Genomic DNA, 23,762 nt, shown 5'->3' with positions numbered 1-23,762 from the left:
ATTATTGACGGATAGATATAATGCGACAGCAGTTGAACGAGCGACTGTAGCAGCCTGTAGCCTCATTAAAATGAGAAAATGCAAAAACATTGCAATTATCATATAATTTCCACGAAGTTCTAAAATAATTTGTTTCATACCTCGAGATTATTGACATATAGGCTAAATTACCTGGAAAACTAGTGAAAGTAGCTATACGGTGGGACACTTCTCATGATCTGTAGGAACTATCCGTTTGAAAAATGTACCTCATCCTTTTCAGTTAATTGGGCTTAATGTGAGCTATAATCTAGCTATATGCATAATACAAGAATTTAATGCTTTCTGGGAAAGGGATCGTTTTCACCTTTTTTTATTTCCTACGCCAAATTGTCCGAAACCATTTGGTCTAGCTTTGCGCACATGCATTATTATTTTCTGCATAGCCTGGCGATGATTAAGTCAATGATATTCAGTTGGTTCTCGTATGGATAATGAAGAAAAACGGCTCTGAACATTTCTCATGGGAATCTACCAAGTAGCCTAGTTCGGAGAGTCGGGGAAGGGGATTGTTGGTCGTTTATTCGAGAGAGAAGCCCCGTTGTAAGTGTTAATAGCCTACTTTGCTCGTAGTTTCGATGCCGCAACTTCGTGAAACCGACGTAGCCTGAATTCGGGGCAAAGTCTCTTCCAATTTATTCTCCGGATTTCTAGCGCGAGCTCCCACGGGTATGTCAAGAGGGAGAAATCAAAGGTAGGGGAGAGGCGTAGTCTAGGTTACCTGGTATCTTTGCGCTCACGCTGCGGTTCAAACTGATTAACACTGTCCCAGCACCCCAGCTCATCAGAAAGGCCAAGACCAGCCGTCACTTTTTCAAAGCTTCCCATTTACTCAGTCTCTACCTACGTTATATCCCACAATTATCGATAGCCTAAGTGCACTTAAAAAATAGGGATAGTATCTCGTTAACTGTGAACTAATTATTTGCAGTAAATTGCAAATGGCAGTATTACCACGTAATTGGCTATTCAATTGCTATTCATAACGATTTATATGTTTTCCAATCTATTAGCAGGCATATATATTTAAATATGTCATGATTCAATATACATAGCGTGGTATTGATTAATATGGGCTAAAACGAGTGCCATTAACGTTACATCTATCATTACGACCGCGTTGCAAGGTTGCGGATCCAAGCGCACTGGAAGCGACACTCGCAGCGTATCTGGTGCGATGTACGTTACGTTTTTCATTGATATATTACTGCCATCTAGTGCTGATAGAAGAAACTTCGAACGAGGTTGAATTTCTGGCTCACATTCCGCAGAAAGTCAACGCCCCTTGATTGCTTTCGGAGAAATTCGTTTCCCCGGCATTATTACATTAGGCTTTGCATGTAGAATGAATTCTAAATAATGTACAAAGAATCGCCTTAGATCTTACATAATTATTATTTTGGAAACTGTGAATTGAACAACCCTCAAATTTTTCCTTCAATCAATGTTCAGAACATTTGAACCTTTAGTTAATGAAAGCAACATTATTTCCGTTTCATTGCCTTGCTTTCCCCTACAGAATGCACGCGTGTGTGCAATCATGTCCACATGTGTTTCCAGATGTGTCTGCATGATAGTCATTGCTCATATTCAGCTCTCTGATAGTGTTTCCAAAGTTTCTTCACAATTATCTAATCAATACCGTAGTCCTGGAACTGCAAATTCCATGCCTCTCTCCTGAATTGACCAGCATTCTGCAAACCCCTGCTATTCTCAAGGCATCTGTTTCTCTTATTTTTTTCACAACAATGTACCAAATATACTTGAATTCTGCAGGGGTCCACCTAACCACTAGAGAATTTGCAATGTGAATTATTTTCTGTGACCTCCCCATGGACTCACAGTCTCTCAAGTGCTGTACTCTAGAAATAACACATTCAAGTGGTGGACAACATGCTCTTCTTTTACACCTGCATTTCTTGCTTCAACTTTTCCACTGAAAGATTTCTTAAAACAGACCCACAGCTCTCCAAGGGGACTGTTAACACAACACTAAAGTTTGGTTTTATGATTTGGCTGCTATATGTAACACAGTCAAACTCAGCCCTATTGCACAAACCAGGTTACAAAAAGGAGCTTACAAACTTAGCAGGATTGTTGTTAGTAAGGCAATTTTTAGTGACGCTTTTAAGGCTATGGGGACGGGTATTAATACATCAAATAAAAAATAAATTGTATTTTATTTATTTATTCATTATTTATTTGTTCATAAAAATATTGTCACAGTATGCTTTACAGCAGACCCTAGCTTGAAAACCCCACAAAAGCAAGTCTTGGGTGACTGTGACAAGGAAAATATACCTGAATAAGATTCAATGGAGTCCACTGTCCTGTGGCTGGGATGTGAATTCATTGTGATCAAAACTATCAATCGGTACATTTCTGAATCAGTGTAAACTTACCTGTATATATACCCTGTACGTGCGTGTGTGCGCATATGTGTGTGCGTCCGTAAGAGAGAGAGAGATCAGAACCTAGCTGCAGTTGCAAACAGTCAGACATTCCAAATTAGAGTGGGAATAGGACATGTTCAACGCCAAAAAAATAAAAAATAAAAACAATTCATTCTAAAATTTGGAATAACCAGTTGATTTAATACTGCACCATCCTTCCTACAATTCTAACATGGGCATTCTCTGCAAGGGAAACCAATCACTGCTCCTTTTTCTAAGCAGTCCACTTGAAGCTTGTCCCTGAAAATTGATGCAGGAACAAAAGTAAAAAAAAAAAAAAGGTTTAACTTTGAAGTTAAAATAAAGTTAAAGATGAGTGTGAACCTTCTACAGTTCCCCCTGGGTTTCCTCTGTGGTTTCGTCTGGAAGAATCATAAATAAACACAGGAACATGTTTTATTGCAAACTAGTCAATTAAACAAGCCATTGATCATTGATATCTCTGGAGACAAAATGCAGACACTGCAGAAATAATTACTTTGAAATGAATGCAGCTGTACAAAACCTTTCTAAACAAGAAGAAGAATATGTACTGCAATAATTATATAAATAATCTGGCACGTATAATTAATCTAATCTCTTTTCCTGGGATGTAAAACTGTTTTAATTATTATTTTACTCTGAAAAATAAAATAATTTCTATGGTTATGAAAATAAAAGATCCCAAATCAAACCCTGCTCATCATTTGAGTCAGCAAATCATTTGTTTTGGTGAGATCCACAGTATAGTTTAATTGTGAAGAGACAATGACTGTAATGGTAAAGCCCTGTTTAATGTTGTGTTCATTTATAGTATTGAACAGTTTTATTTCACACTTTGAATTATTGACATGAAACATGCTGTATAATAATAATAATAATAATAATTATTATTATTATTCAGCAATTGCTTTATTTTATTATTTACATGACAGTGATTTTAGAGAATTCAAGTTTGCACACAAAATTTGCGTCCTTGAACTTATAGTAGACAGAAATATAATTCTGTTTTCTGAAATCTGGAAACTGACCCTCAAAAAATAATACCGTGTAGTATTCATACATAGTTAAATGTTGGGGAATAATTCCACTCAAGTGAAGAAAGTGAAGAATTTAAGGATAAAACCATCTCGTTTCAGCAAAATGCCTTCTGCAGTGTTCAACCTGGCGTCTTGCCAAAACCCATTGGTTTTATCAACAAATTCTGTTTTTCATCACCAAAGTTTGCAAGAAACTTTCTTTTTGTATGTTTATTCACCTTTCTTCACGCCTTGGAGTGTCATAACAAAGTAGTGCCAAAATCACACCTTGCGTAAATTGAACTCAAAGTTTATGGGCACTATTTTCCGGCCAGGGGATGGAGTTTTGCGAGCTGTCACTGGCACAATGGTATTTTCGTTCATGGATTTTGACACGCTTGTGACTCTTCCTGTGCCAAAGTGGGAGGAGAGCCTCTGGGGGTGTGTCAGTCAAGATCGAGCAGGTCGCTGCGTTTTTCGCTCAGCTCATTGCAATTTTGGTGTCCGCCTAGTCTGCGATTTGCGTCCTCTCTTCCCGCCTGCTCAGACCACGTTGTGTGGCGCAGCCCAGCATATGGCGGATTGCTATCTTCGGGGCTTTACCATGCAATGCGTGCTCATAGCCTGCTGAAAAGCCAATCAACGGTTTTCATGGATCGTATTCTGTCCAGGTTTACTTTAATATAAATCCCATATGCAGGAAAAATGTGTAGTACTTATATTTATTGTTCATTGTCTATATTTGTTTTTTTTAAATAATTGTAATTCCTGAATTTATTCCTGTTTTTAATTGTTTATGACTGTTCTTATACTCTGGTCCCCTTGGTGTACTGTACCTATTTAGTTAGTTTAGTTTGTACCTTTTTCTTACACCCATATGTAATCAGAAGAATAACAATAAATGCAACTTGAACAATCATTTCATTTTAATTGACTGTAGTTAAAATTATAGCTACAGTACTGGTACAAATTATAGAGACTGCATTTATAAACCAGTTTGATTATCAATATTTTGCAACAATTTCTCTTTTTGGCATAATAAATGTAAATGTAATGTAATATCAACATAAAACAAAAATGAAGAAATTATTAGCATTTGTGTTGTGTGTAGGCCTACAGGTAATAATCATACACCTTCCTATATGTATTATCCTATACAAATATAATTGAGCAGTCGAATGTATCTTACTGTTGGAAATTTTATAATCAGCTTGAAAATGTATTTCTTTGCCCAGTATTTTTCTACATTCTGTAAAATGATAATATTCCTGCAAATAAAGGAAACCATTTTTTTGGCTTGTATACATTATTTCAAATTACTGATGCTCACAGAATATCATTATCACTCGTGGTCAAAAAGATTAACTGTTTTGCTGGTGAAAATGGCTCAGAGGAACAACAACAGAAGAATGAGCTCAGATAAAAGTTTTAAAACAACGTAACTACACAGTGTTTCCATAATTTTTTGCCTGTACTGTATATGCAAGCTACATGCATTATCTGCATCAGTTATCTCCTCTCCAACTAATTGAACATTATCTGGGAGTGCTCAATATCAAAGCGAGTATATCATCAGGTAGCCTTAAAATAAGGTTCAAATGTGTGTGTGTCATGCTATCCGTGGAGACAAAATAATAACCAAGGAGAAAGCCACTTGCAATGTATGCCCAGTTCAGTTTAATTTAAGTCATGCCATGAATTATCGATGGAATCGTGCCTTATAGTTTTTCTTCTGTTTGAGCACCAGGTCATACCGAGTGATTTTCCTGTTGTGAATGTGATCATTGGCATTGTTGTGGGCTTCCCTGGTTTTGTTTGATTATTAGTTATAGCATAGTATGTTTAAGCTATTTAGCTATAGGTTTAATGGGAAATTTAACTGGCCCATAATTTTGTTTGTTTTATTAAATTTCTGGTGAAAGGAAATTTGAACAAATTTCTTATTTGTAGGATTTGTTTAAACTGTTTTTGAAAATAGTGACAGCCCAACTCACACCCCGTCGCAAAAGGATGTCCTATGAGAAACAGCTCATTAGTACGTCCTTATCCTCGTCCTCCATTGCGGTCGTAGACTATGGAAATTGGCAGTACGTCCTGCGCAATGCGCACGGCTCTTGAAGGGAATAAAAAGAGGTAATGTGATCGCCTATTAATAAATCTAGCTGCATCACACCCACTGATAATATATTGAGTATAATCCAGCCCATTTTTCACCTGTGCTTTGAGCCGTGCGCTCCTCACCTTTGGTCAAGGAAATACAAACATTCACTCGCTACGCCCAGTGTACCCACGCACCGCTCCGTTGACCACGCCCATATGCCATGCAACACTGATTCAGGGAAAACAGGGCTCTATGAGTCCAGTATTTATCAGAGTAAAACATGGTCTATCAGAACATTTCTCTAAACATTTTACCCCTTCTTTTTCAAAGTCACATCTGCCAAATACCTTATTTAACACATCAGACCATTGGCACAGCAGTATTCACACTGCGATCTCGTCTCTATTGTATTAAGATAGATTATGGTGTCACTGTTTTTCCATAAGAATGTGGCAGACCCATATCATTCACAGAATGCACCAATCAAAGACAGACCAATAGAAAAATTTGTAATGAACATTTATTAATACAGAGATCACAACTGTTCACAACATCAACATACTTTGTTGGCATGCTAGCTGGTGATGACAGTTTTAAAAAGTCTATACAAAGTCTTAATATTCTGCTTTTCCGCCTTTGGAATTGTGTGAAATGTATCTATTCTCTACAATATGTTTTTAATAGACTTACTAGTAATACTGATCCACCTACACAGATGGGGCTGCAGAGTCTGCTGTGACAAGTTTCAAAAACAAGGCAATAAACACATACACAGAGATACAAAGGGCTGTATGCTGAATCCCCCAGCCTGAGTTACGCACATCACAGTATTATTAAATAAGTTACAATGTTCGGTGACCTCAGTGAACTCTGCCCACTCTGCCCCAGCCCACTAAATCCCTCCCCTTTTGGCCCCATCGCTCAAGTCACAGACCCACCCCGCTCCGCCCTTCCCCATCCTACCAAGTTGGTGTCTCACCCTACTGATACTAAGTAATGCTGACACTTTGAAGGTTCTCTTCAAGAATTTTTAATAATTAAAAATAAATAAAAAGCAGTCTTCATTGGAGATCCTTCATGCGCCATTTTTTCCCACCATTTCTTGAGTTAAGTGATTTTTTTCCCCCTTAGATGCAGAGTTCCCTAATGACGGCTGCATTCCACATTGCAGGTAGGATGGAGTAAAATTATTCAGAATTGAAACAATAAATTAATCTCAGAGATTTCACTTTAGTGATTAGGCTCTGTATTTTTTTTAAAAAAAAGCAGCAATGCATGATGGAAAATTGTGTTTCTTGCACCGGGATCAGCTCTCTCCCTTTAAGTGGACACAAAGCGACCACACGTACCCAAGTAAGACGTCCTGCCAGTCCCACATCCACTGTGGAATATGACTGACGTTACTGTTTGTGATACGTACGCCGGGTGGCGGCACTCTGTCCTGTTACGGGTTCTGTAATTTAGCCAGGATTGGACTTCACGCCAAGAGGAAAAACAAATTTGGATCAGGTGTGTTTCTTGCTCGCCAGACTGTCGCAACACTGCATGACGAGGCATTTCTGAGGCGCGACGCACTGCCTGGTGCAGTCCGTGCCGAGGGCATGGTCTTCCTGGAGCTCTCTAACTGCAGAGTAACTCCTTTCAGAAAGTAAAGAAACGGGATTTCTCGTTCTGGGCAAGGTGCCTGGGCAACGCGCACACCGCTTCCCAGGGGCCGTACCAATCATGGATGAGAGACATTTGCATTCGAATGCAAGCGGTGATACTGGGAGGGGCCATTCCTGGTCTCCTCGTCAAAGCTGACGCTGATTATGGTGTTAAAGACCCTCCTGTGCCCAGTCGCCCCCCATTGGAACGAATGATTTCAATGATAACTATGAGATCAGTTCTCTCTCTCTCTCTCTCAGCCGCTCCCTCTCTCTCTTTCTTTTTTTCTCATTCAGGTTTCTACCCCTCTCTCTCTCTCTCCCCCCCTCTCTCTCTCTCTCTCTGTCACTCTCTCTCTGGGGTCTCCCCCTTTTGCTCCATGTACACCTGTACAAATATCCTGATGTCTTCTCTCAGTAGATCCTGTGGATAAAATTGTCTCTAATCAAAACCAGAGCGTGGAAATTATGCTGTTAACAGAATGCTATGCGGATTGCAGTAATATACAATATACACGGGGTTGGGGTGTACAATGAAAAGAGGATAGCGTAGTTAAATGTATCTGAGTGTTATAGTGTAAAGAAGTGTCAGGCCTCTAACCACAGAGTTAGAGGGTAGAGTTAAGCTGTCTGTGTGTGCGCATGAGTGATTTTTGTGTGTAATGCGTGATCCGTGTATGTACTGTATATGCATGTGTATGCGCACTGGAAATGTGCAAGACTGAAGAATTAAAGGTTTTTAATTAAGACTGAGTCTAATCCCAAAGATATCTCATTAAAAAACTAAATAAAATACATGTACACATATAGAGGGAATGGGGCAGGCCACAGGACTCACTGAGTATCGGACCCAACTGAACACAAAAATCAGTTTTAAAAAAGCAACACAAACACATCTACTTAAAGCAACTGGCACGGTTCTTTTTGAGCAGTATTAATGCTGAAACTGGGTGCTGAAAATATAATCCTTATACCGTAGCAGCAAAAAGCAGAGGCAATACATGTCAAAAAGAGAAAAAAAGAAGGCTGTAATTTTACATCCAGGACTACTATTCCCTTCAAATGTCATGTCTTTAAAATGAGTTTATTCTTTTACATTTTCAAGTATCTATATATATATATATATAAATATATCACCATGTTTATTTAAATAGGGTTTGCAAAGATGGGAAGCAAACATATTAAAGCCACTTTTAGTTTTATTTTGTTGAGTTTTTTCAATGTGTCTTAGAAATATGGTTAATGCTTGTAGATGAAATGTGTGTGTTTAGGGTGCCCGTGCTGCATGCACATCCATGTACGCTGAAAATGGAAACGAGGCCATTGTCTGCAAAAAGTGGCTGCGCTCATCTTTTCATTTCATTCCTCTGAAGATCCTGAAAGAAAGCCTGTTTTCATGGCACAACCACATGTTAAGGAATGATGCACTACAATAATTTACAAGGGAGAGGGATAGCTGGAAAGAGAAAGGCAGGGAGAGGGGGAGGAGAGGGAGAAGGGGAGAGAGAGATACAGAGAGTTAGCGAAAGAGAACGAGATAAAAGAAATACAAGAATGGAGTGTGCTAGCATTCTGGGAGTATCTGTCCTCCCGACGGTCTTCAAAGGTGACGTATGCTTCCTCTTCATCACCCTGAAAGGCAGTAATATACAGGATCACATAATGACTAACAGCCTGACATGTGCAGGGCTATTTCTTGAGAGAGTGTGTACCTCTGTTTGTGTGTGTGTGTGTGTGTGTGTGTGTGTGTGTGTGTGTGTGTGTGCGTGTGTGTGTGTGTGTGTGTGTGTGTGCGTGTGTGCATGTGCGTGTGTGTGCGCGTGTGCATGTGTACGTTGTACACCACAGGTGGATGCCCAGGCAAAACACAGCATGGTATCTACAGTATGCAAGGATTGTGTGCTGATATCATACCCACTATGTAGAGTGCCTGTCAACATACCAACTACCATCATACATGACCACAGACAGGAACAGGCTCAACTCTGGTATTTTGCACACTCAGCAAAAAGGTTAGTGATGAATCAACTATTTTTTACAATTTATTCCTTGTGGACTCATACAAACACTGCTTAAGCTGAATTAACAGTGAAAACTTAACTGTTTATTATCTATCTAGAAATGTATCAGCTGCAATCTTGAACACTCAAGGGTCTCAGCTTCCAAGAAATAACCAGGTAAACTATTCTATATATTCAGTTATATATTGTGTGGGAAAATAGCTGCTTGACATTTGTGCAAGCTGTGCACCTAGGTGATGTCATCCAGAAATATCTTCTATAGCCCACACTCTCAGAAAAAAGGTACCATTGAGTACCTGGAAAGGTACAATCGCTTGTCACTGTGGCAGTACCCCTTGAAGGTACAGAACTGTACCTTTACCAGAAAAAAAGGTACCATTCAGTACCTAGAAAGGTACAATCGCTTGTCACTAGTACCTTTAGAGGTACAGTTTTGTACTTGTACAGAATTTGTACCCTTGTGTACCTTTATTTCTGAGAGTGCACTGGTAATGAAAATGTAAAAACCTACCCTCCCCCCCCCCCCAAATCTGTACCTGCTCCTTCTCAGACATTTTAATTCAGATCTTTCCACTGCAGCTGGAGATATGCTGCAGCTGCACTGGCTCTAAGATGGCGCACCTCTCTGGCATCTTCCGCACGCGATCGTTAAGCGCCTTCTAAATGACTCAGATCACGGGAGGGACAAGCGGCTGCCGGAATCGCGTCTCTGCCAAACTGTAACCGCGCGAAGCTCTGCGTTTCAGCTGGGTACGAACTCCCCGCCCCTGTTTCCTCCTGACCCCCCACCGGACCAATGGAGACCTCTCCATTCTGCGAGCTCCCTGGATGGAGACCCCGCCCACCAGGACGGTCATGGAAACGGGGATCGGGGCTCGCCGCTTTAGCGCATTATCGTAGCAGGCAGCCCGCGCAGACGGAACGCAATAAATCGGGGAGTTAATTGAGAAGCAAACAGCATTATTTATAATCCCGAGCAGCGCTGTCAGGGCCTGGCAATTAGAGAGACTGCTGGGAAGGTGTGAGCGTGTGATAACTGAGCAGCTCTGTGGTTATCAGACGCACACACACACGCGCGCGCACAGAGGCAAGGAATACACACACACACACACACACACACACAGGGGTACACATACACACATTAATGAAAGCACCACACACACACACACACACACACACACACACACACACACACACACAGAACACAAGTGCGCACACACACGGGGGTACACATACACACATTAATGAAAGCACCACTCACACACACACACACAGAACACAAGTGCGCACACACACAGGGGTACACATACACACATTAATGAAAGCACCACACACATGCACACACACACACGCACACACATACATCACTAATGAAGCTCTGCACCAGACAGCAGCCGCCTCAATCAATAATCACTTCAGTGTTCTCTCTCCATACAGCAGGCTTCTCCATAATAGAACATGTTGGCATGCTTCATTGTTCTCACTTTCACCCTGCTCTCTCTCTCTCCCCACTGCTCTCTTTCTCTCTCCTTTCTTTCCTTCTCCCTCTCTGTTGGCTTTGCTTTTTCTCTGATCTCTCTGTTCTTTCTGTTTATTCTGAGCTCTGTTTTCTCTGTCTGAAGGATCAGTGTATGAATGGCAGTCAGAACGTACAAGTGAGAGCAACCTGCGACAACACATCAGTGCAGTGGAGTTCAGTATGAGTGCAGTTCGAATGAGGGACAGGGAATCTGAATGCACGCAGTGGGAATCTTTATGAATACAGAGGGGATCTGTGGGAGTGCAGTAGGAATTTGTGTGAATCTAGTGGGAATCTGTATGAGTGCAGTGGGAAACTTTATGAATGTAGAGGGAATCTGTAGGAGTGCAGCAGGAATTTGTATGAGTGTATTGGGAATTTGTATGAAGGTAGTGGGAATCTGTATGAATGTAGTGGGAATCTGTATGAATGCAGTGAAAATCTGTATGAATGTTGTGGAAATTTGTATGAATGTAATGGGAATGTATATGAGTGCATTTTGAATCTGTTTGAGTAGGAAGCTGTACGCATGTGATAAACCTTGGCATTACTTAAACTCGGCTGCTCATTAAGTGTGGTGCTTCTCAGCCCTAGCCCCGAGGAGTGGAGAGTCAGCACCAGTGAGAGAGAGTGAGAGAAGAGTTTATACTCACCCACAGCCTAACTGTTACACCATCTCATACTGATTAGCAGTGATGAACCGCGACAGACAGCAGGCCAGCAACATGCCAATCAGCTACACAAAGGAGAGATGGAGGGAAAGGGAGGGGGGGAGAAGGAGAGGGGGGAGAGGAAGAGATACTTCACATGCCTTTATTTAAACATTACGATATGTTTTACCATTAACCCACGACAGCTATATTTAACAGGGAAAACCAGAACTGACACAGTTCATTTAAAAAATGTCCAATAAATACATTAAAACAATTAAAACAGATTTAGAAAACCAAAACCATGAATTATCAAACCACCCTTATCAGATTCTGATAAGGATTTAAAACAATCCCATCATTGACCACGTTGCAAATTGCATCATTAACGCGTGAAGTCTTCTGAAACGCATTAGCATTGTGCATCAAATTTTGCATACGTATTTCACCCAAAGGCACTCCGGGGCCATCCCTCCGAACACTAATCATCCCCTAACGCAGGGAAAGAGAGAGAGGGCGAAAGAGAGAGAGAGAGAGAGGATTTTACAGCAGGCAGCAGCACAGGCATGCCTGCAGCCCTGCTGACCTCACACTTCTCTGGCTGCCGCAGGACCCCCCCAGGGTTCCAATCAGCGCCAACGCCCCTCCGCCGGCGGTGCGCGTTAAACTCCAGCGCGTTAAACAAACAGCGGCGGAGGCTATTAAAGAACGCAGCGCTGGGAGGAGGGGGCGGGGGCGGGCTTTCTAATTACAAAAGCTTCGATTTATCCTAAGAAAATGGCAATTAAATCAACTGGCTCTAATTAAAATGATTGGGTTTTTCCCCTCCGTCAGCTGTAGACACCTTGTATTACACGCCAGCGGAAAAAAAAGGCCTCGTGGGTTGGCTGGTGGGTAAGATTAATTCCTCTGACATCTTTTTTAATTAAAACAGAAGGAGGACCGTCCTGAAGTCCCAACCCCCCAGGCCGCCCGCCCCCCCTCCCCCGGCCCCCGACCCTCTGTCCTGCAGGAGCGGGCACCTGTCACGCACCGTGAAGAGGGATTAGACGCATTAGGACGGGGCCGGCGTTAATGGGTGCCATTGATCTGCGCTGCCTTTTATTCCTGATAACATTTACAGTTCAATTAATGGCCGGGAACCCCAGCGGAGTGGCAGCCGCGAGGGTCACGTGACTCCTAACGGCCCCACGGCCCCATTAAGTGTAATGGAGGGGGTCGCCACGGCGCCCGTGGAGTAATGGAGCGTGCCCGAGCTGTGTGAGGAGGTAAAGACCGCCGCTCGCCCAGAAACGCGCTGCTTTAATCAGAGAGGGGAGGGGCAGAGAGAGGGAGAGATGCAGAGACAGAGAGAGAGGGAGGCAGAAAGGGAGAGAGGGAGAATGAGAGAGGTAGACAGAGAGAGAGGGAGAAAGAGAGAGAGGGAGGGAGCGAGGGAGAGAGAGAGTATGAGGGAGGGAGGCAGGGGAGTGCACTATGGAGAGGAGATGAAGAGAGGAAGGAAATAAGAAGAGAGGGAGGGAGGGATGGAGGGAGAGAGAGAAGGAGGGGTGTATGTTTCAATCACACCAATCTGTATATAAGATCTGGGGCGCAGGGCGTCAGCCGGCTGATGCGTAAGATTCCCATAAGCTCGAGTGACGTGCCGCCTGACTGGATGTGATGGATGTGAGTTCACACCGGGCCTCTGATGTACCCTGGGTGGGCCCCCACCCAAACGGATACAGGGAAGTACAGTGAGACGTCCTGAATCGGCTGCTCGAGATATCGCCCAGGAACCTCTCTGGACAGTTTGTGTGGCACCAACTTTTAAGGTTAAATGGAAGTAATTTATCATTTCATGGAGCTGAGCAAGCCCACGCAGAGTACATCTTCTTCTCGGCCATCTTTCTTCTCTCATTGGCGATGACTCGCGTTTGCTCTGAGATTTGTCGAAGCTTCTCTGTGGTCTTGGAAGAGCGCATCTCAAATTACACTTGTCCACAGAGTTTGAGCTGACCATGTCAGTCACACGGAGTGCATATTCTGTAAATGATCACTGATCCCTGATCGATACCACAGCTGATACCGATCTGGGATCGATGATCAGTGATTGCACCGACAGAATGTAATTTCCACGAATGATCCTACACCAATCGATCAGCTGAAATCCTTCCCAACAGGCCCTCCTCACGCACCAGCATAAATGTCTCACAGGCCCGTTTACAAAACTTGACCTGTCCGCACCTTTGACTACCTTTACCAGGAAGAGGGACTGCACCCACTAAGACTTACACTCCTGCCAGATCACCCAACTCTGTCCTGGGGTCACCTCGCCATGCCCTTCCCTAAAGGGTCCTGTCTCCTCAGTCATGTCTCTTCAGTCACTTGTTTCTTCTCCTCCACAGACTGAAAACACTTCTGCTTACACTTCCTCTTGGCTCAACTAATGCTGAATTTCTGAAACCTTTCTTATGGTTTTACTATCCATACACATGTCACATCAAACACTATATTTTGAACACTATACCTTCTTGCATTTACCATGGTACATAACATTATGTTGTAGGTTTATATACTGACTGTGTGTTAGGTTGAGACGCTGATGGCATTAGGTCCACTGCCTAAACCTTTATTCATGCACTTTAGTAAGTCCCTCCGGACACGAGCATCTTGCAAAATGCCTAAATCTAAAAAGAAAAAAGACAATGAACAACGAGGAGGTAGCTGTAAATTTACCTGTGAAAAAGCAATCCCAAACGCCACACCGGCGATTATGCCCATGTTGGTCTCAATGAAGGAAGTCACCAGCTCATAGCAGCCCTGTTGCAGAGGGACAGAGGTAGTGTTCAGCTATCATAGCACGAACCACAGCTAAGTTCAATTTCAGTAATTCTATTCCAGTTCACTTATACCTTTAAATTCTCTTAATTAAATTCATTTTCCACAACAATTGAACTGAATTGGAAAGTTCATTTTGCAAATTCAGATCAATCTAGCAAACTCAATTTCAATTTAATATTCCTCTCACACACATTCCTTCAATTAAATTCTCCCCTTAAATCAGCCCAAATTCCCTAAAAGGCATACAATGCAGGAGTTTTACCCAGAAAATATAAGATAACCATGCTCAGTCATGTCTATGACGCACTGGCATCATCTGTCTTTGCACACCTCTGCCTGTATTTATTCTTCTAAGATGTGTTTGGAATGTTTCTGTGTGTGATGCTCTTTTCTGTGTGGAGAGGGGTGGGTGTGGCTATAGAGCCTGTAGGGTGGGATCAGATTTTAGCAGTGTTTGTAGCTAGCAAGTTCCTGCAATGGTAGAGATGAAGATGCACTTCGACAAGCTACAGGGTTCGTTAAAAAACCAGAGTCAACCTTAAAATTAATTTTCTTTAATGGCTGAAGTTCACATGAGGATGAAAAAAAGCACTTGGTGCACTCAAGGGTGTTTCTTGCCCTCAACAAGTTGAGTGGGCAAGGTTGAGGACAGAGGAGGACAATTCTTTGATAGTAAACACAGGACCACAGCAATGCTAAAAATCCTGCATAGTGTGCCTTTAATTCAATTCACATCAGAGCTGGGGTCAATTCCATTTAAATTCAGTCAATTCATGAATGAACAAATTGTATTTTTAAATTCATCAATTGAATTTCAATGTATAACCTTTATTTCTGTTAATTCTGAGGTATCCCTACTTGCATGCATTTATTTAGTTCTACAGCAAATCTTTTTGTATTATATGTATTTCTAATCATGTGGTAGACAGTCTGTTTAACAGTATCAATTGCCTTTACACATGGAAAGGTAGAACAAAATAATACATAAATTCCCACTCAAGGAAAACTAATCATCATACATTTTTCAAAGAAATTATATTTCATGTTGAGTTGATACCTGGCCTAACTAAATGTATGCAAGCATCAAACATATTCATGCAAAGAAGATTAATACTTCTAAAATAACAATGAATCTAGAACATTTCTATGAAGTGAAAAATCTCAATTCTCAACAATGGGAAATTGACAAATAAGGCTTAAAGCTAGTGGTAGATAAGGGTCTATGGCCTGCTGCAGTCCATGTGAAAAGTAATCAGGGCTTTTCTTGCTGATAGAACTTGTACAGTCTCACTGTTCCCTGTTCTCTGCTTTCAGTAGCTGTCAGATGTTCAGACACAAGACCATTAACATGTGAGAGTCAAACAAGTGGACAGAAGCTTTGCGTTTATTTCAGCAAGAGCTGAGGATGGGCTTCTGGATTTGGATTCATACAGCTCAGAGGAGGAGGATTTAGGATCTAGGATTAGTTTCCACTGTCCATATCTTGTATGTATGCATAATAAGCTAAAAGGCTAAACTGTTCCTAGGTCAGCATTCCCCCTCTGAGACACTCTACATTTGACCTGCTGTCTAACCACTGACTAGCACATGACCCAGTGCTCCATGCGCTGGGTCATCACAGGAGTGCAGGGACAGTAGGGGGAATTGGGTGTGATGTGTGGACGGGCACCACCCCGTTTGGCGCTCTCACTGACCTGCTGGTGCAACTTGGTGGGGCCGATGGTGGCATTGCGGAGGTCCTGGGGGTTGCAGTCAGACAGGTTGGCACAGCAGCTCACTGGGAAGCCGTTAGAAGGGAAGTAGATGCTAGTGTACCAGCTGGTGTAGTTCAGCACTCCACAGCAACGCAACTGAGACAGATAGAGAGATTTAAAGACACCTTTCACCAGGAAATATACTGTATATATCAGGGCTTGTCAGTAATATCTTCCGTGAGAGATTTTCACATGGAAAGTTCAGGAAGAGTGAGAAAGTGAGGTCAATGAGTCTCCAGTGGTGTGAGCTGAACATCTTTCTCTGTGTGACACATTGTGCTGGACAGAATCTCTCTCTCTCTCTCTCTCTCTCTCTCTCTCTCTCTCTCTCTGTCTCTCTCTCTCTCTCTCTCTGTCTGTCTAAGAAACCTTTATTATGTGTGTAAATAAAATTACCTTTATTTATTATTAACATCTTTCTCTGTGTGACACATTGTGCTGGACAGAATCTCTCTCTCTCTCTCTCTCTCTCTCTCTCTCTCTCTCTCTAACTCTCTCTCTCTCTCTCTCTCTCTCTCTCTCTCTCTCTCTCTCTAGTCTCTGCACTGCTCATGTAGGACTCCTCAGGAACGGTGCCATCGCTGGTCCGTCCGCACAACTCACCTCATTACGTCCCAGAAGTGCTTATCTGTAGACATCACCACACACATCACACACTCCACATTCTAACAACATACAAGTCATACATGTTCTCACATGCTATAAGCAACATGTTGCAGTGTGAGACTCCAGGTGGTCTCTCCTGGTGGATAATGTGTCTGTATGTGTGGCGTCGGGTGGGTGCACTCACTTCATGACGAAACACAAAGCCAGAAATGCCAGCCACCAGCTCTGCCAGGAACACCAGAGACAGGAACATGGCATACTGTGGAGAGAGAGCACACAGACCTGAAACCATGGAGCACAGGAACTAAAAGCAAGCTTCCAAAATTTAGGGGAATAATGAGGTACGGTAAAAAGCAGCTAGTCATTACAGTAGAGACTGTTACATAAATTCCTGGTTAAAACACCAATAAATGCCCTGAGAAAACTTTTATTTAGTATTCCGATGACACAGTGATTGTGGTGGACACCTCCAGCTCTGAGAAAATTCTCTAAACTACCATCAACCAGTTCCAACAATGGTGTAATGCAAATGTTTTAGATTTTAATGCAGAAAAGACATTTTCCCCCTTGAGACATCTTACCACCATTAGACACAAAACTAACCTTTGGAGCCAATTGTCATTGAGTGTATGCCAATTGTCAATCAAGACTGTTCTTCCTCCGCAAACTCAGGAAATTGAATGTCAGTCAGTCAGTACTGCAAGCATTTTTACACCTGCTGCATTGAAAACAGCTTGGTTTGGCTCTCCAAATAACATCAAACTAACCTGGAGAGGGCGACTTTACTAAGTAGAAAGATCATAGGCTGACAACAAAGAACCATGAAACAACTTTTTGAAGAGTGGACAGTCAAGCGACCGTGGTCCCTATTTTAAAACAAGGAGAGAACTCATCAGCTTTATGTCAGAATCTGTTTACCTCGTTAGTGACACAGCACACCTTAATTTTAATGTTAATTTAATTTTATGATTAAGTGTTTCCTGATTTTAAGTAAATTCTATATAATTTATGTATTGAAGTTATGTATGTAAGAGCAATGTAATTTAGGGTTAGGGTTAGGGTTCTCTAAATGAAATTTCTGTCATTTTATTTCTTAATGTAATTCATGTAAATTGTTTATTTCATTTCTTGTATGCCGCGGTTACTTCACCTGAAGTTCCCCCTGGGAAATCAAGTTGTTCAACTCTATTCTAAAATAAAGTGAAAATTTTCCTGTAATTACTCTATTTAAAAAATGCAAATTGTGGTCTAATGTATGGGAGAGAGTTGCTGCTGGGAGGAACCTGAGGTTTGGCCCAGCCTTGCAATCAGGGACACGGCCAAGAACTTGTGAATGGGCACTGCTGGAGACTGCAGCCATCGCACAGCACAGAGCCAGAGCTGTTAAGTTTCAAGCAAAAAAACCCCCCAAGCCCACCGTGGATGACTCTGTTTTTACAGTTGTTTATGTCCAGGTTGCAGCTGTACTTTTAAGACTCCTTCCAAGCCAGCTTGAAATACCACTGGCCAATCGCTGACACTCTCTCACTGATTGGACAGTCCTAACCGCTGGCCTGTGGTATGTTGTAGGTCAGTGGCCTTGACCAACCGGACATAAAGGGAGAAGAACCAGAGCAGCAGCAAGTAAAGCGATCAGTCCCCTGCAGCACATCTCCCAGCACAGAGGGTCACCGGCTCGAATCCTAACAGCAGTACGCAATCTGAACTTCCCCAGTAAAACAGGTCAAAGGAGCAGGTGATCGTATACAGTGTGAGCCGAGTAGACGCAGGGTGGCGATGACGCCCGCGTCGTGTTCCGATCTCTCACCAGCTTGAGCATCCATGGGCTTCCGCGGCAGGTGGCGAAGCACCCAAACAGGCCGAAGATGATGATGGTGGCGCCAGTCCCGATCAGAACGAAGGGAGCGTTGGTGGAGTTGTCAGCGATCAGGGAGATGTAGGGTCCCAGCATTAACTTCCCCCATCCTCCAACTGCAAGGAGGATGGCCCCGGTGATCTACAAAGAGCGAGAAGAGAGAGAACAAGAGGGAGAGGTGGGGTGGTGAGAGAGATCGCTTTTGTGATTAATATTTGCTATTTTTTTCCACTATCACAGTTGCCATACTTTGGTGGTGTTTACAGATTATTCATCTGTTCTATTATTTAAATGGATTGCTGCACGCTTTGATGCTTTGGTGCACAAATGTATTTCCTGCCAAAAAAGCAACCTGACAATTTGCGAGAGAGAGAAGGGACAGAGGAGACATTAGGACAAAAATTATTTTTCACTATCACAGTCGCCATACTTTGATAGCGTTTCCAGATTATTCTTGTTCTAATATGTAAATTGTTACTGTATGGTCTGATGCTTTTGCGATCTCTACAGATGTATTTCCTGCCAATAGTGCAACTTGAATTTGAATTTTACTGTTCATTTGTTGCTAGTTTTCAGCTTGCTCTTTTATATATTTTCCCCTTAAATAATTTATTCAAACACATGTCATTCCTGTTTTTCCCGCTGCCTTTTATCATTGTCATGTGTGCTTTTGTCCACATGTATATGTAGTGCTGTGATCCAGGGCTGTTCAAAGGCTTTTTACATATAAAATAAACAGTTTTTATCATTATTATTTGCATTAGAAACACAGCAGGCAGTCAAGTGTCTATTTCAGAGCTCTCACCCCACCATCCATAATTTAACCACTCTTTGGCTCTGCCCCCACCTGGCAGCCTATACCACAGAGTGTACATACGAACCGAAGAGGGTAGGAGGGGCCAGGAAATGAAGGGGAACAGCTTCTACTGCACATATTGAGGGCAAAGTACTCGCTGTCCATCAAATTCAATGTAGAAAACCAAGGTGATTCAACAACCAAAGAAAACCTCATCAGTCAATTTTTTGTGATCACAAATTTCATTAGGTGTACGAAGTTGTTTTGGTCCAGGAAATTTTTATTACATATTACATATTTTCACAATCTGCTTTTCATATGAAACATAACGATTGTTAGTCGAGTTTTAAAATACCGTCAGGGAAGTTCAATTTTGTCTTCAAAAGTATGATATTCTCCATTAATTTTAATGGAAGCTCCAATGTTTTGCACTTAACATGTACAGTACAGGCTTAGCTGAAGGTGTGTTTTCCTGTCTAGTTACATACGCAGGTCTATGTCCTACACCAACAACATAGCGCTTTACAGGCGGCATTTGGTCCTTTGCTGCCACCCAGTGGTAAAACTAAAAAACTTCAGAACATATTTGCCATGTCAAAGGTTATTGAATGATATCATAAAGTAGAAACACCATTGTGTATTCATTTGGTTAGATATAGCTTAAATACAGGCATGCCTCATGGGAGTCAGGTATCACTGTAGCTGGATGTCGATGGTCACAGAACTAAGCTGAATGGTTCCAATTTCACATTCTTACAGAGCAGTCCGAATTTAGACAACATAGCAGTCCAATATAGATTTTCTCCCTAATTTGCCACGATATAGCAGTGTAATATAGATTTGCCCCCTAATGCTATGTGTTCTGTCTATGTTCTCTGGAAAATATGGGATATGGTGGGTGAAGAACTGTACATAACTTACTTCGGCAGACAATCTTATCCAGAGCAACTTATATAAGTGCATACACACAGATTTAGACTTAATCTTCAATGGCTATAGTTTGTACGATTATGTGTGGATGACTATTGCATCTCTCTTTGCCTAAACATTTTTTCACTTATATGCACTCCTTAAGGCACTCCCAATAAGAGCACAGGCTAAATTTGTAAATGTTAACAATTAAAGTATTCAGCGGGAGGATTTTTCTGACCCAGGGCAAATGCCTAAACAGAATGTGAAATTACTTGGGACCGCAGGGAACCCGGGGATCTGTTACCATACAAACTTCGCCACACGGGTGCTTTGCTCAGTGGCTCAGCGTGTAGGCGTGTGCTAGACACAGCCGTCTTCCACAGCAATACAGAGAAGGACAGAACCCTCTTCACAGCCTAATGTGGCTCTCATAAAAAAGTTATTTCAATATTTACCAGTCATAACCCTTAAATCTCGAGAGCGTTTAAAAGTGCGAGCAGGCGGCGGGACGTGAAGCGAGGCCTGGGGGAGCTGACGGCCGGCTGGCTGCGATGACGGCGCTGCTGCCGCTAGCGCACGGCGGGCGGAACCAGCTCCCTCCTCCCCACGACGAAGCGCAGGTATGGGGGGAGTATGGGAGAGGAGTGAACGGGAGACGCTCTAATTCAGCGTCACTCACTCTACGTGATTCGACTGCATTGAACGTGACCGCTGTGACACATCCACACCAGATCATCCCCCTTTCAACCGCTGAATCAGAGGGTCGCCACCCTGGTCCCGGAGAGCTGAGGGCTGTGCCGGTCTCTGTTACTGCTCACAACTGATTGATTAAAGCAGCCGATTTTACAAGGTTAACTGTCATGGTCCTGTGTTTCTGTCTGCGTTTTCCCTGTTGGGCCGTCAGGTGGCGGCACTTCTGTTTTGTGTCCTGCTCCCCCTGTGTTAATTGTTTGATTGTTTTCAATTGTCCTATTATTGGTTGCTGCTTGTCTCGTTTTCCCTTCCCTCTCTGTGGCCTGATTGTTCATGGTGCCCTCCTGTGTCTCGTCAGTGTGTTCTATTTAAGTTTCCCCCTCCCTTGACTCAGGTGCTGGATTCTTGTGGTTCGTTCTGATTGTTTGTTTGTAATCCATGTGTTCGTGCCTATGCCCTGGTGTTCTGGTGTTTTTGGACTTTTTCATTTTCTTGTTCCTGTGTTTGTTCCCGAATTCTATTTGCAAACCGTATGTACCTACCTGTATTTTGTTCCCGACTTGTGTTTTGTTTGACCTTCCTTTGTGCTCTGCCTTCCCGTGTTCTGCCCTGCTTGTGTTTGTGAGTTCCTCTTGTTTTCTGTTTTATTTAGATTTTTTTTGAGTTTGTGTTTTAGCCTTCGTGCCCTTGTCTGTTCCCTGTTTGTTTGCCCTTTTTGTTAGCAAAATCTTTGTTAATTTTGCCTTTTTGAGTTTGTCTTTTGTTACTCTGCGCCTGGGTCCCACCCCCCGTACTGTCACAGTTAACTTTGCTTATTCTAGTCGGAACTGGTTGCTGATTTTAAAGGTGAAAACCAAAACCAGCAGAGACCTTTGGACTGAAAGGTATCAGTCTTCAGTGCCACTGTGAGGCTCCACTGGCTTTCTCCAGGACAGGTTAACACTCGGCATGGCCGTCCATTCTGCTCTGAGAAGCTATAACCTGACCAATGGGAAGTGAGCTGGTGTTCCATCCTTTTCGAGCACTTCAGTTAACTATGCACACAGCTGGGAATGGCTCCGGTGATTCACTCTGACACATTCACTGTGACCCAACTGCTGGTCGAATTATAGGGAACCCGCACTTGTCTGATATGCAGCTCTGAACGAGACCCCCTGAAGGTAATACAGCACTATTGTTTGAGATCTTACATCATCAAAGAAAAATCTATTTGCATACACGTCCTTTTGCGGACATGTTGAAGGGCCCAAAGTCCCTAACAACAATAGATGTTACTGATTAAAAATGTACCCACATTGGCAATTGCTACTAAAACTACCAGCTGCTTCTGCAAAAAAACTATTCCGAAATGAGTGGTTATTTAATTTTATTGAAATGTTTCTGTTAATTTACAGGATTATTTAATTTTCATTGCACCCAAATCTTAGAGAAATATTCAATATATACATACATTATGGAACAATAGCAGTGTGGCGGACAATGCCATGAAATAATTATAAGATAAGAACACATTATTAATACTGTAGTGTCTGGCACGCCCAGTTTCCAGGAATTATTCCTGATGTTTCCCTATTGGTTGGTCAGATGTGGCCCTACTCCAAGCCACCAATCAGAGCCATAGCCTTGATCTCAGAGCTGACCTGCCTACACCCATATGCAGTAATATTTGTGTGGTTAATTTAAGCACATAATTGAAATAATCACATTAACACATTAACATAGTACCTCATGCATACCTGTGCATTATTGCATCAAATTATTTGACTCATTATGGTGACTGAACTTGAGCAAACACCTAAGGCCAAGCATGTCGTACAGGTGAATGCTGGAAATGTGACCTCATTCACAGACACAGCATCAATTTCTTGCCACCCCCCTCCAGTTTATTAATTTAGTTATTTTTTTGGAGATGAGGAGCATTCTCTAACTCCTGTAGGTGTTGGTTGCAATTAAGTGCTTGCTGCAAGCTTGACCAGTGTGCCTTTAATCATATCTTGACAGGTCTAATCGGGGCCTACATGATGGAGAAATTCAGAACATAAATAGGTACTGCATTGGCAGGATATAACTGGTTTATATGCTTTTCGGTGTTCATTGTAATGGACATGTCCTTTCTAATTCCACCTGTGCTAGGCTGCCCTGGTTCTGCTCGTCCAAGGATGAGATTAACAGCACCTCTTGTTGCCAGCAGAGGGCACTGTGGTCTGTGTTCAAGCACTGTTATTACACGCTGGAATTGGGCAACGGACACCGGACCCCACCGGATTGGGCGAATTATCATTGCAGCCCGGTTACGCCAAACATTCGGACCAACCACAGTCCACCCACCTGCAGCCCCCAGTGCCCTTATCACCACTGGGAGAAAGGAGCCGTTTCCTTCAGTGCTAAAAATGTCTCCCTTCAAGCCAGCTCACATCAGCCGCGTAATTAACGGCAGGCCTGCGAGTACACAGAGATACGGCCCACTCATTGCACCGGGGGGACACGGTGTACCTGGCCGCACTAAGCTGTTAAGAAGCGAAGCACAGACTGCCTTTGAATGTCTGTGAGAAGTTGTTAAACGCCGTCTTACCAAAGACTTCACGGCTAACTTTGTTTGTTTGCTTGCTTGCTTACTTACGGCCTTACTTACTTAGGCCTACTTATTTGTATTGGTGAGCAAAATGAGACTTTTAACTTTACTCCAGATTCATTTAAGTGCGATTTTTCTTCCAGCAGCATTAAAAGCCCATTGATTCTCCACTCGAGGGCTCTCGTACTGCCTCATTAATAATCCACAGCACACAGATTTTTTCATAATCAGCTTCTGCCTTTCATTTCTCCCAGAATCTAAAGGAGACAATGTTAAAGCGTTAGCCAAGCGTAAACCAAGCATTGGTTCCATGTAGTGATTTCC

The 23,762-nt window shown here is 42.5% G+C and overlaps 1 protein-coding gene across 1 annotated transcript in view; it reads right to left on the bottom strand.

Moving 5' to 3' along the window:
• Positions 1-6,093: 6,093 nt before the first annotated feature.
• The window catches only part of LOC135249729 (tetraspanin-7-like), a 51,107-nt gene continuing 33,438 nt past the window's right edge, over positions 6,094-23,762 (bottom strand). Inside the window, exons 2-7 of the mRNA XM_064325245.1 lie at positions 18,418-18,606; positions 16,732-16,869; positions 15,945-16,166; positions 14,146-14,229; positions 11,431-11,513; positions 6,094-8,869 (exon numbers count right to left, since the gene is read on the bottom strand). Of these exons, the coding sequence (XP_064181315.1) occupies positions 11,445-11,513; positions 14,146-14,229; positions 15,945-16,166; positions 16,732-16,869; positions 18,418-18,606 (702 nt within the window). The 3' untranslated portion in view covers positions 6,094-8,869; positions 11,431-11,444. The remainder of the gene's footprint in view (positions 8,870-11,430; positions 11,514-14,145; positions 14,230-15,944; positions 16,167-16,731; positions 16,870-18,417; positions 18,607-23,762) is intronic.

Source organism: Anguilla rostrata, chromosome 3, assembly GCF_018555375.3.
Source record: "Anguilla rostrata isolate EN2019 chromosome 3, ASM1855537v3, whole genome shotgun sequence".
In the NCBI taxonomy this organism is placed as follows: Eukaryota; Metazoa; Chordata; class Actinopteri; order Anguilliformes; family Anguillidae; genus Anguilla; species Anguilla rostrata.
Note: the sequence above shows the minus strand (reverse complement) of the source record. Positions and strands in the feature narration are given on the sequence as shown.